The sequence below is a fragment of the Thermobia domestica genome, chromosome 15 (assembly GCF_964235325.1).
Source record: "Thermobia domestica chromosome 15, izTheDome1.hap1.1, whole genome shotgun sequence".
NCBI lineage: Eukaryota > Metazoa > Arthropoda > Insecta > Zygentoma > Lepismatidae > Thermobia > Thermobia domestica.
In genome coordinates, this window is record NC_137468.1 from 168,134,869 (window position 1) to 168,149,131 (window position 14,263).

At 32.4% G+C, this 14,263-nt stretch overlaps 1 protein-coding gene across 2 annotated transcripts in view; it reads left to right on the forward strand.

The window, feature by feature from the left end:
- Positions 1-13,455, forward strand: part of LOC145671345 (uncharacterized) — a 31,495-nt gene extending 18,040 nt beyond the window's left edge. For both annotated transcript variants that reach the window (XR_014128510.1, XM_081740382.1), the window contains one exon: positions 11,152-13,455. Coding sequence is in view for 1 of the 2 variants with exons in the window: in XM_081740382.1 (XP_081596508.1) it covers positions 11,152-11,917 (766 nt within the window). In the remaining variant the exon portion in view is untranslated. The remainder of the gene's footprint in view (positions 1-11,151) is intronic.
- The last annotated feature ends 808 nt before the right edge of the window (positions 13,456-14,263 follow it).

The following is a 14,263-nucleotide window of genomic DNA, read 5'->3' on the forward strand; positions in this document are numbered from 1 at the left end:
CATTGGTGTAACGGAAAGCTTAAATGAACGGAAAAGAAACACACGCGAAGTAAAACGAGAACACTTTGTACTTCTGTTATCCAAGAGAAGCATTAAGAATAGTAATAGAATATCATAGATAAGGCCTAGATAACATCCAGCAAATAGAGTAATAACTAGGATTAGTAACATTAAAACATCAGTGAGATAACTAGCTGACAGCTACTTGAACAGCGAGAATAAAAATTGAAATCTATTAAAAATAGTAATAGAGGTAGATAATAGATAAAATAGAGAATAAGAATAGATAATATAAGTATAAAATGTAGAAAGTAAGCTTACTAGTGAAAATAACAAGTCGTAAAGAGTATGTGGAAATTTAAAAAAATAAATAAATACCGAGAAGAAAATAGTTAAAAGAATGTTAAATAAACAGTAAAATAGTCAGAATAGGATTCATACGTATTGCATCTTGTTTAAAATATTCAAAATTGGTATGTAAACAATGTATTTGGACCAAATTTATTTTCTAAATTCCAAGTTTTTTTAAAAAAAGAAGTGAAAATTAAAAATAATTAATAATCGTTATAGTAATATATTGGCATATAGATGTTTATCTATAAGAAGCAAAGTATTCATTATATAACATATTAGATGTTTAAGTTTATATTTATACAGGAGACTAGACAGACGTTGTTTGCTCTCGTGCATAAAATATAATAGCTTGGCAACAGTGCCGCCATCACTCAGAGCGCGAGCGCTGACTACTCCTTTCATCACCAAGTAGGCGGGACTTATCAGCCAGCATGGAAGCTTGCTTCGCAAGCCACGCCCACATATGATGAATACAGCATTTTCATGCGAATTTCGATGCAATATGTATAAATTCTAAATGAATAAAGAATTGTAACGTTATAGAAAGAAAGATCAATACACGTATTAGTACCTAAATATATGCAGATAAGTAGTTAGAAAGCGTATTTAAGTACATAAATATGAGCGGAAATGTGTCGGTACTACGACTTTAAAAAGAAAGTAAAGTAAGAGAAGAGAAGAAGAGAACTAATATGTAATGAAGGTGACTTCTTGCACTAAGATAGATTACATAAAGGTAGGAAAATAGTTCATTGTAAAGAAATATGCATTCTTTGTACATTAAAAGTTGCAATGAAAGAAAAAAGAACGAAAATAGATAGGCCTATGATCGACACAATGTAAGATTTTACTAATGGTAACCATAGACACAAATATAGAAACATAATAGCTCAGAATAGATAAAATAGACGAAAATAGAATCTCACGCCTAGTTATTTTATATTTTGCAGAACTATGCAAAAGAAGACAGTGGTATTAATATTAGTTTTAACAGTATTAGGAATTTTAGTAGCGTTGGTTCTAATAATTACGGCATATGTAATATATAGGTTACAGAAAATAGAGAATAAGAGAGGAAAGGTCAATAGTATAGAAAACAAGAACACTGTCTACGAAGAACACAGGCAAATTACACACTACCTAAGCACTGACATATATTCAGTAATTCACAAACACAAAAAACACAAAACTGAAAACACTCTAGATCACAATGATGAAATGATGGAACAGGCACGAGAAAACACAATCATATAGGGGTGCACATATGGTAACGAACACTGCCGAAATTCAGGGTGTTGCACATACAAACACGAATTTCGAAGATGCTGATACCGTAAATAAGCACGAACTTTTAACCAAAGAACCGAACAATGCTAAAGTTTACTTTAGACCATGCGACGTCGTGATTCTGTAAAAATCACTAAATTTTGGAGAAAATAACCGCTAGCATGAAATTCACAACCAATAACGCACGTCGGAAGGAAGCTACTGCGGAAGCAACGTGGAAGTTTTTCAAGTTCACGGGCACTCAAAAAATATAGAATCAGCATTTTACGGCATGAGTTGAAATCATAGTTGCTATCCTCAGAAGTGAAACTTGTAACAGTAGTGAAGTGATTTACTAGTGGTGTTTTATTTTAGCATTTTTCAAACACATTATAAAATGCAACAACGTAAACATGACGTTGCTATTAAGTGTACAAATGTATTTTAGAAAGGTGAAGTGTGTTTCAGTGAGTGAATTATTGATGAAATAAATCGGTGATTAAGACACTGAGATTTACAATAAAATTGTTACATTGAGAAACTGTGCAGTGGACTTTGATACCATACTGAATGGAAAATTACTGTGAAGAGACATAAAAAAGTACATGTATATAATTTTGCGAGAGCATTGAGTAGCACGTAGTGCTATATAAAAAATACTAGATGGCATAAGACTACATTTTATCATTGAGATTCATGCCATAAACTTTTTTTTTAAAAAAAAGAAAAATCTACAAGATATAGAAATGTATATATTTTTAAAATTTAAATATGTTATATCAAATAAAGTATAATATGGGTATAATGATATATATAGGTGAAGGAAATTTGTATGATTTTTAAATATTGATTCTTGTATAAACGTATTTGTGTATTGAGTGTTAAACTAATTTCTATTCAGAAATTTAGTCGAGAACGCAGTTCCCTCGTTTTGAAGGAGGGGCATGTGGCGGTATATGGATTTTAAGATTTTTTTTTGGTGACGGAGATAAAGATTTATTATAATTAAAATTGAAAATATTAAAGTACTGTGATAATGTTATGTCATATTAAACACGTACATTTGTTTGTTTACGTAAATGGTTATATTTATGTTGTGTTGTCATTTAAATCATGGCGAGACGCTAAATCGTCAGATTGTTTGTTTTGTTTTGTTTCGTAAAGTTGAAATCGAGAATTGTAATGTCATCAATGTGCAATCTAGTTTAACATTGACACAATTTGAATGTGGCACAACTTTCAGATCTGCAGAGATTGTTAATCTGGGAATTTGGTCACGATGTAATACGGGTTGAAACAAATGTTTCAACAATAGCTGAGGTAAACACAATTGAAGGACATAGCGAATTCCAGCGTCTGGAATTGGTGAACAAAAACCTCTTGTTGGAGAGGATCTGGATCAGAAGCGGGAGACATCGATCAGAGTATCAGACTACGGTCAGTCATCGACAATTAGCAGCATGGTAGTGGTCTGAGAGCTATCACGACCATAAGTAGATCAAGGGTGACCTACTCCACGTTAAAGTACAACTATAGTCCACTAGGAATGGTTGGTCTCTAGTTGGCATTCCGTTGGATACCACATACAGCCAGGAATCCTGTCCAGGCGATCCAGAGCTGAAGAGTACAGAACCACCAGTCCAGACATTCATCGCATTACGAAGGTATGTGTACCTCAGCTATGTATGTGTTGATCGTGATTCAATTTCCAGTCATTTACGATTTGTGATCTGATTGTTAGGCTACATTCACACAGAACATACACTCAGACACTATGACATCATTTAGACAAATACATGAATGAAACAAATTACAGAGTTTATTATAAGTTCCTCTCACTTAAAACATTAACCTACTCATTCCGGATAATGAGTGGTAGCAACTTCTGGACGTCACTCTTCCATTATCCCCATGCTTTATAGTCACGTCGTCAGGAAGTTGATATATATATATATATATATATATATATATATATATATATATATATATATTGTAATATTTTTCGAATGCTACAGTAGTATTTCCTTCCTTCTTTAACAAGTTTAGTGTTTTCATTTTTCGACTGGAAATTTTAATACCCTGAGTACACCATTGTTTGGAAGCTTTTGTGTGTAAAGTAACACTCTTTTTGGGAAAAGCTACATTGAAATAGTAACTAATGTTATCAAGAAAAACGTTCCAGTTTTCATTTACATCATTGTGCAAAAATACTTCTTCCCAAATTTCATCTTTAATTATCATTTTAAAGTGCATAATATTATTTGTATTAAAATTGCCCTATATGCGTGTATTTTTTCTTGTTCCAGTTTTAAAGACGTACTTTTATTTATTAGTACATTAATAGTGAAGAGTTGACAGAGATGGTCAGAAGACCCGGTCTTTCTGTCCATGATATGCGCAGCATTCTGCGCCAACACCAAATTCCTAATGCTTCTGGCTTGAATATTTCAGGTTTTCTAAGTGTCCATGTCTGTGATCCGTAAAGCGCCACGCTCCATACTAAAGTCTTAATAAATTGTTTACGAACGTCCAACGACACATTTCTTGATGTTAGCAGTCCTCTTTTCGTATTGAATGTTTGTTTAGGCTGCGCTGCTCTGGAACTTAGGTCTTTCTCACTTACATCCGAAGATATTCGACTTAATAGGTGCAAGTCTTAACGTTTTCTTTTTCTACCCATTTAGCCATACGTTTGCTTCTTCGTGTCCTGCTCTTGTGCACTTTATCACTTTATTTTTCTTGTTTATTTTCATTTTGAATGTTTTTTTTTCAGATGGTCGTTCAAGTTTTAAAGTGGTTCCAGTAAGTCTTTTCGTTCTTCGCTATTAGTGCTATGTCATCAACAAAACTTGTTGTGCTGAAAACCTGGCCTTTTCTTTTACCCCTTTCTCGTTTTTATCAAATAATTCTTTGATTGCCTCTTCTATATAAACGTTGAACAGAAGGGGTGAAAGTCCACATGCTTACGTTACTCCTTTACTTGTTGGTTTTTTATGATCTTATCATATAACAGCTGTCAGTTTCCTGTAAAGCTGGTGTAGCATTCTTCTAAATATTAAAGAATTCTATATATATTCTATTTTCTAGCACTGAATATTAGAAAATTTACTTCATGTATTTCAGCAACTTTACTTTTATAATATAATTTATAACATGTCTCTTTCATTACTTTAATATACTGAGTGAAACGTTTATTTTGGCACGCCCTTCTAACTTTCAAAATAATAAAGAATAAACACTCACGTTTTTCATGATGCAAGCAACACCCGGGAAACAATTTGACATTCTGACCAATAACAGTGTTGCAAATCTACTATAGATCTTCGTTTCTTTCGAATGGCATTACACCAAGTTATCAGAAATTTAAATTCTGGCTCATTTCATGCGAAATCACCTAATTTTAAACATTACCGTGCTTCAATGTCTCAGATTCTCTTAAAAATTTTTCATACATAAATAACAATGAAATTATGCTAAAATTATTTTTTTTCATTTTTTTAATGAGAAATTGCCCGGAGAGAAATATTTGAATATTGTGAATTTGAGGCCCATTTCATCCGACATTCAGCATCATGGAACTGAGAGTACCAAAACTTCCTTATCTTTGAAGTTATTGGGTTCCGCCGGCTGCCAAATGAAAGGTTAACTTTTGCTCATTCAGTAGATCCTAAGAATTTTTTGCAAAACGTTATACTGTCGAACATTAATGGGCATATAAGTGAATTTTATGGATTTTACAAATTGCGTCATTGCTGTAAAGTTACAACTATGAAACTTTTGAAACTTGTTTTGTACATTCATTTTAACACGTACATGGGATGGCTAAGAAAAACTTTTTTTTTGTATTTTTGTAATTATTTTTTATTTTACATATATGGAAATATACGGTTTTAAGTTTTGTTACAATTGTCATTGCTCGTAAATTACAACTACAAAGCTTTTGAAACTTTTTTTTTCATAGAATCATCTTAGCACATACATGATATGGTTAAAAGTAAAACGTTTGTTTTCGGTAGTTTTGTTATTCTTATTGTTTGTATTTTACATGTACGAAAATATACAGTTTTAAGCTTTGTTAAAACTTGTGTCATTGCTCGTAAGTTACATCTATGAAACTTCCAAATGATGTTTTTAGAGAATCATTTAAGCACATAGATGATCTGGTTAAGAAATAAAGTGGGTGCTTTTGGTATTTCTTTTTTGTTTATTGTTTTACATGTACAGAAATATACTGTGTTAAGTTTTGTTACAAATTGTCATTGCTCATAAGTTACAACTTTCAAGCATTTGGAGCTTCTTTTTGTAGAATCGTTTTAGCACATACATGATATGGTTAAAAAATAAGAACGGTGTTTTTGATATTTTTGCAATTATTCTTATTATTGTTTGCATTTGAAGTGTACAGAAATATGCAGCTTTAGTGTTGTTAAGAGATTATGCCTTTCCTCTGAAGTAGATCTACTGATGGCCAATTTCGGAATTTTTACTTTCCCGATTCTGGAACGTGAAAACGGATAAATTTTGGAATACACAAAAATTCCGATTTCGGAAAAAATAGGGAATTCGGAAAAATTCCGATGTCGGAAGAATTCGGAATTTTTTCTGGATTCTTGAACTTTTCCGAAATCTGAAAAGTGAAATTTCCGATTCCGGAAAATTTTTGGCCATCCCTATTCTGAAGTGGTAAGTGTCACGCTTTAAAACTTTTTCAAATAATCATCTTATTAAATATAAGGTATGCTTAAAAATAATAATGGTGTAATGTGTAGTCTTGGTATTATCATAATATATTTTTGCCCTTAAATATGGCTTTTTTTGTCAATTGTATCATTGCTTACTAATATTAAACTTTTGGAACTTTTTATTGGATTAGTTCGAATTTTTTTCATATGATTAAGTAACAAAAAGAAAGTTTTCTTTTTTGGCAATAATTTTGTAGTTTTGTGAATGGAAAATATAGGCCTGCAATGTAACGGGTTAAGTTATTATTACAAAACTTATCAACAAAATAAGAAATATTAGACTATTGTACCTAGATCAAAACAACTTCTCAGAATTACGTAGATTTACATACAAAATGTTGTGTCCTATATTTCACAGCTCATCGTCTTCACTCATTATGATATATATTTTTTTTTTAAATTTTGCGTTCAGTTACGTAAGTCCGGGTTGATCGGCTTTTAAGAGATGGAATAAGAACTTCCCAGATGATATTTTCAAACGATACCCAACAAAAGTCTATTTTCTCGCCAGTAGAATATAGAAGACACAGAGCGATTCATGAATTGCACTCTGACGTACAAAAATAATAATTACTAAAATACCAAAATCACCCTTTTTATATCTTTACCATATCATGTATGTGCTAAAATAATTGTACAAAAAAGTTTCAAAAGTTTCATAGTTGTAATTTAGAAACAATGGCGCAATTCGTAGCAAAATTTAAAACTATATTTCCGTATATGTAAAATACAAAATATAATAATTACAAAAATACAAAAAAAAACTTTTTGTTTTCTAGCCATACCATGTACGTGTTAAGATGAATGTACAAAAACAAGTTTAAAAAGTTCCGTAGTTGTAACTTTACAGCAATGACGCAGTTTGTAAAATCCATAAAATTGACTTTGTATCAGGGTTGGCTGGTTTAAACCATGGTTTAAACTACCAGGTTTTTTCAAAAGAACCAACTGGTTTAAACCAAAAAACGAAAAATGTTCGTAAAAGTATAAGTGTTTGTAAAATCTTGATGAATACACATTTGTGTGTCATCACATTTCACTCCCGTATATTATTCGTATTATATTCAGACCTACATTTCCCATTCATTACTCAAAAAGATTATACTACAAAAGCAACCTTTTTTAAATATGTTTATAAATGTTTGTTTTGTGATTTTTTTTGTAGTTGTTATTATTGTTATGTAATTGCAGTCAAAGAAAAATTCTAAATGTTGTTTCGTTTCAATGTTTACTATTGATAAAATACATCGAAATGCCGTTCTTTTAGTGTGTGTGTGTGTGGGGGGGGGTCATAGAGATCCCACGAGAGGCATTTAGTGAAATGAGAAGTATCTTTGGTATCTATTTATGTATGAATGAGTCTGAGCCAAAGTGGACTCAAATAATTCGTATCTTTTTGCACTTTTCTTACAGATATACAAATTAAGTCGTTGTATTTCTTTAATTTGGACCAATAAAAGCTGTTAACTAACTTGAACTAAATTAGTTCTTCTGTACTCTGTAGTACTTTGAAATTGTCCATATGTAATTCTGTATAATGGTTTCACTTGTGCAACTGTTTATCTTTTTGTCCTTCTGAAACGACTCTTAACAGTTATATTAAGAATCATGTAAAAATCAGTACAACGTATTTTTATCAGGATTCCTTCGTGAATGAGTCGGCATACGTATCGCATTTGTGGCCAATAAGTCCTGGTTCCGAGTTCAAATGGAGGACAATTTCTCTCGGATGTAACTCGAGAAGCAGTTTTTATTCCGATTTCAGCTTATGTGACCCCTTCCAGCATAACCCGGCTGTTGCATAATAACATCAAGGCGAAACAAACTTATTTCTGTCTGTATATGATATGAATATATAGAGCAAGGTATTTAAACCAAATAAACTTCGTTTAAACCAAAAAAACCGTTTTTTTTGTTTTTTTTAAAAATAAAAACCATGGTTTTTGCCAACCATGCTTTGTATGCCCACTAATGTTTGACAGTTTAACTTTTTGCATCCTTTCTTAGGATCTGCTGAAAGAGCAAAAATTAGGCTTTTAATTGACACGTAGATGAGCCTAATAACTTCAAAAATAAGGAAGTTAGGGTACTTTTAGTTCCCTGATGCTGAGCGCGAGGTCAAATTGGCGCCAAACTCACATTTTTCAAAAATTTCTCCACGGCCCATTTCTTATCCAGAAAATCGGAAAAGAAGTTAATTTAGCATAATTTCATTGTTATTTATGTGTGAAGGAATTTTGAAGAGTATATGACACATTGAAGCATATTGCTCTTTATGAGTTCACATAAAATGACGCTTCTACGATTTACATGAAACACACATTACCACACTTATTTCTGTGTTGAAAGTAACGTTACAGCATGAGAATTTTCAAAATTCATGGAGCCACTAATTAATAACTGAAGTTAGACGAACACTCCTGCTTGTCATCCATAATGCTCAGTGCGTTGCAGTGGTATTGTGCAATAATATTATCAGATATCTCTTATAAATAGGTGAAGAGTTACAAGCAATTCAAAACAGGACGGTTGTCGAAATGTTTTATGTCGGAGTGTTTAAATATGACAATATTTAACCATTATGCATTTCAGTGGACTTAGAAAAGGTAATACGGACTTCAATATCTCAAAGCATTCCGAGGATGTTAAAAACACTAGTAGACATTAGTGTACACGTGGAATGACGAATTTTGTGCAAAATTTTAAAAGTTGTTACAGAATTCGTTTGATTCCCGTCCATGATATTAACAGTTGTTTCTGGTGGTGGTAATTGCAGCAATTTCCGTACGTGCTAATTCTTACGGGTCAAAAATTTATGATATAATATATGAACATCTTCAGTGACATCATTCCTCAATTCTCACGTATAATAATGAGATGTTCATACCATAATACATGTACTTGTTATATCGTAGATATAAATGTAAATATAATTTGAGATAATTAAAGAAAGTGCAGTCTCTTCTTTAGTGGAGAAAAATGGTATGGAAACTAGTTTTCGAGGGGGAAAGAAGCAGAGACAGAATGTTTTATTAGGATTTTCACCCGACATACCAGCTATCTAAATGTTGAAATACAGTAATGGTAATTTAATTAAACGATTGCATTTGTATTTACAAAATGATTCAGAACCATGAAACAGCTTCTTCCTAGTTACGGGGGAGGAATATGGTAAGGTTTGCCCCATCCACAACTTTCTAATAAAAATAACTCCTTGTGTATTATTGTTCAGAATTTTACACGAAAATTCTCAAGAACTAGTTTTAAGTTAACAATTCTTAATAAATTTCTCCCGAAAAAACACCTCGAGGCCATACTCGATTCAGGGGGGTTCAAGAACCCGGAAGATCCACCGCACTCCACAAGAGAACCTTTAAATTCATCTACGCTCAAATTTTCAGATTTGATTTCACCGAAAGTTCCCTTCGCATTTTTACAATTAGGACAATCGAATCCAGTATTATTGCATGTCAGCCAAATATATTCTTTAAATTTGGCCTCCCTTTGTGCTTTAGTATGATCAACAGGAAATGCAAAGACAGTCGTGTCATGAGGATTAGCTTTCTGATTGATAATTTATACCTGAAGCTTGTAAAAGTGTTGAAGCTGTAGTAGTAGTTTGCTTATCTTCATCACCTTTCTTTTTACTCTCTTCATCTGAAGTTTTCCTTCCTTTGATTTTTACTGAAGCTTTCTCGATATTGAAAATATTGAACTCTCATTAACTAACAATATCAGATAAGCAATCATCAAATGAAGAGCATAAGAATATACCAGTATTATTGATAGACTCAGGCACACGCATTCATAGTGTTATTTTATTATTAGAATAACGAAAAAAAGTCTTAATAAAAGTGTCTAAGCTTCATGAACTTGATCATCTTTTCACACCACACAGAACTGGACACTTATGCAAAACAGTTATTTATTGCATAAAAACTGTTGTTTTGCTAAAGTGTCCAGTTTCTGTGTGGTGTGATAAGATGATCAAGCTCATGGAGCTTAGACACTTTTATTAAGACTTTTTTATTGCATAAACTTAATTTTTTTCTTGTAAGTACCAAACCCATCAGTGTAATCATTGTAGGCACAGAAAATATCCCTATGAAAGCATGACAATACCTTACGATTGCAGTTTAAGAGAGTCGCCTCGGTACACTCCTTTTGTTTGGATTGAGCTCATGACGATTTCCTTGGTGTCATGAGACTTAACCTGCAAGCAACGGAACAGAGACTACTTTTTGCGTAGAACTAACGAGTGAACTTCTATGTAGAAGCCTTATTTAGAAAGAAAAAAGTAGGAAACATGTAACAAAAATGTTGGTCTTCGCAACTTTGAAATTATTTCTACGTAATATATAAAATCTTTCTCGCTCAATGCTATACGTCAATCACTGTGTATAAAGAGATTAATTAAAGGTATATTAGAATCAGCTTTCCAGTTATACTACGTCTTGGTCACTGAAAAACCGGAGGTGGTATGGCATATAACCGCATAGTGTCTCACTTCGACCACTGATGGGAACCACTTGATATTTCTTCATTCCTTATTTCTACAAAAAGTCAGATAATATTAAATAGTATCCGACCTTACGATATCAAAATATAAAGTATGAGTACTTTACTAAAGCTTCAAATTTTCAATACAATAAAAAATGTAATAGAAAATAATTACCATTTATTGTTTACTTTAATAGCATATACTTGCATTTCTTTGTTACGTATTATTAATTTCGGTTTTCAATTTCTTGTCTGATTATTATTATTATTTTTATTATTATTTTTACAGGTTCCATACACATACGGTATCAGGAGAAGTAAATACCTTTATTACAAGAAAGGAAAACATATTAACACATTCAGGTGAGAAACCTAACACATGCCAAATGTATATAAAGGGATTTACTCGTAAATCAAGTTTGGCAACACACATGGTTTTACATAAGAGTGTAAAAGCACACAGGTGTCAAGTCTGTAGAAAGGGTTTTAGTCGAAAATACAATTTGGAAACGCACATGTTTACACACACAGGCGAAAAACCTCACAGGTGCCTATTGTGTATGAAGAGATTTAGTCGAAAATCGTATTTGCAATCACACATGTTTGTACATACAGGTGAACACCCACATATATGTGAAGTTTGTAGAAAGAGATTTACTCGAAAATCGTATTTGCAATCACACATGTTTGTACACAAAGATGAACATCCATATAGATGTGAAGTGTGTAGAAAGAGATTTACTCGTAAGCCAGATTTGAATAGGCACATGTTACATAAGGGTGAAGAGACTTACAAGTGCAACAAGTGTGGAAAGCGATTCGTTGAAAAAGAAGCTTTTTCGAACCATTTGTTTTCACATAAAAATGAAAAACCCATCATATGCTACGTGTGCAGAAGGCAGTTTAATAGGAAATCACATTTGGAAACACATATGTTTGTACATACTGGTGATAAACCTCACTCATGCGAAGTCTGTAAAAAGAGATTTACATATAGATCAAATTTGGAATCACACATGTTTATACACACAGGTGAAAAGCCTCACATATGCTAAATGTGTAGAAAGAGATTTACTCGTAAGTCAAATTTGGCAGGGCACATGTTATTACATAAGGACGAAAAACCTCATATTTGCCAAGTGTGTAGAAGGGGGTTTATTCGAAAATCACATTTGGAAAAACATCTTTGTTCACACAAGTGTAAAACCTCTAACATGCCATGAGTGTGGAAAGGGATTTAGTCGTAAATCAGTTTTACAAAGGCATATATATACATACAGGTGAAAAATCTTACATGTGCCATGAGTGCGGGAAACGATTTATTCAAATATCTGCTCTGGCAAAACACATGTTAATACATACAGTTCCAAAGCCTTATACATGCCTGTAGTGTGGTTGCGGATTTCGTGAAAAATCACATTTGCTAAGGCACATGTTAACACCTTCAGCTAAGTAGCCTAACACGTCTCAAGTGTGTAAAATCAGCTTTGGTAACACGCATTTTAACAAAAAAGGGAGAAAATTTTCTTTTATAGCAAGAGTGCAATGAACGTTTTAGTTAAAAATCACATTCGGCAAGGCGCATGTTAGGACATACAGGTGAACATTACACGGGCAGTGAATGTATAAAGCGATTTATTCAAAAATCGCACATGGGGAATCACATACTAATACATTTTCATGAAAAGTATCGAATGAGTCAATGGTATGAAAGTGCATTTGGGTGAAATTCACATTTACGAACACACTAACACATAAAAGTAATAAACCTCAAAGTTACCAAGAGTGTGCCAAAATATTCAAACATCAAATTTGTCAAGGCACATGTTAAAATGTATGGATGAAAAAGCTTATACTTTCCTGAAATGTCTAATGGAATATACTAAAAAAGCAAATTTCGCATTACATTTCGTCGTATAGACACGAAGCAGTTCACATATACCACGAGTGTACTAACCGATAAACTGAAAAATCTTATTTGAGGAAACACGTTCATACATACAGGTGATAAATTTTACTCATGCCTAAATTGTGGAAATAAACTGTAAAAGTACATTTGGAAAGGCACATGACAACATGCAGGTGACAAACTTCGCACGTACCAAGAGTATAGAAGGGAATTCAGTCTAAACACAATTTGCAAGGCAATCCAATCCTCACAGTATAATGAGATGTTTCGAACTATCCTAGGGTTTAAGGCATGTTGAATGGCTGCCAGTTGAACGATAAGGGTTTTCTGAAGTGCTTATAGTGTATGTGCTCTTCCGTTTATATATAATGAACTGCATATAGTGTCACCTTAATTACAATGTTTATCCTAAGGAGGAGAAGGTTTAAAACGTACGGGAAAATGTATCTTCTGAATGAGTTCTCATGTCAAATAGCTGAAACTTAAAATATGATTCTTTTAAAAGAATAAAAGAAGATGTGTCTAGCGTTTCCTAAAACTTCGCTTCTAAGAAAAAAAACATTGGAGGTCAAATTCTTTAATAGTTTTCTCAAAATATGAAAATGATGTGGCTCTTGCTGTCACGTGGTCTTTGAAGTATATCAGATGAATTGTTTGAAGTAGGTAGCATTTATTTCAATTCAAGTACTTATTATAAGGATGCAAAAAAAAAAAGATGTTCAAATATTTTGCATAAATATACATTCTTCATCCAATGCACAGGTAGCTCAGCTAGTTTTTTTTACATTGCTTTCTGGTAAAGATTATACAATAAAGAGAATTGCACTTTTGTTTAGAAACTATAATAACTTTCTTGTTGCATTGCGAAGAATTTTCTGGATAAACATTCAGGTGAATATATGAAATTAATATGAGAAATATGTCACTTTAAAATTGTTTTTTTCTAAATACTCTCTTTGTATTAGTTATAGTAATGGAGACTCTTTTCTGGCAATTTAACGTCTATTCGTTTCTTTATTTTTGAATTTTTTAAATTTCCTTGACATTTTTTTTTATACAATTCCGTTTACGTTTCTTGTTTTGTTTTTAATTTCTTTCTTTATGAATACGGAGTGGACTATTTATCTTGATACGCCCTTTTAATTTTTTAACTGATAGGGAGAAAACGCAGGGATTTTGTACCGGGGATGTATCGGCAGAGAGACATTATTTGGCATACTCTGTGTTTAGTAATGCTACCTTAAGGTTAGTAGTGGTACATTTAAGCGGTATATATTGTTGATGGTAAGGATTCCAATTTCTTTACTAAACAACACCCCACTTAGTCACACTGCTTGTTCATTAGAATGTCATCGCTTTAAATGTTTCATATAGAAAACTGCAAATAATGAATGTTTTTTCACTCTTAGTTAAAGAAAAGTTTACCAGATTGCTCTAGGTTTTTTGTACTAGTATAATATAGGTATATATTTACACGTGAAAATCAAACTGT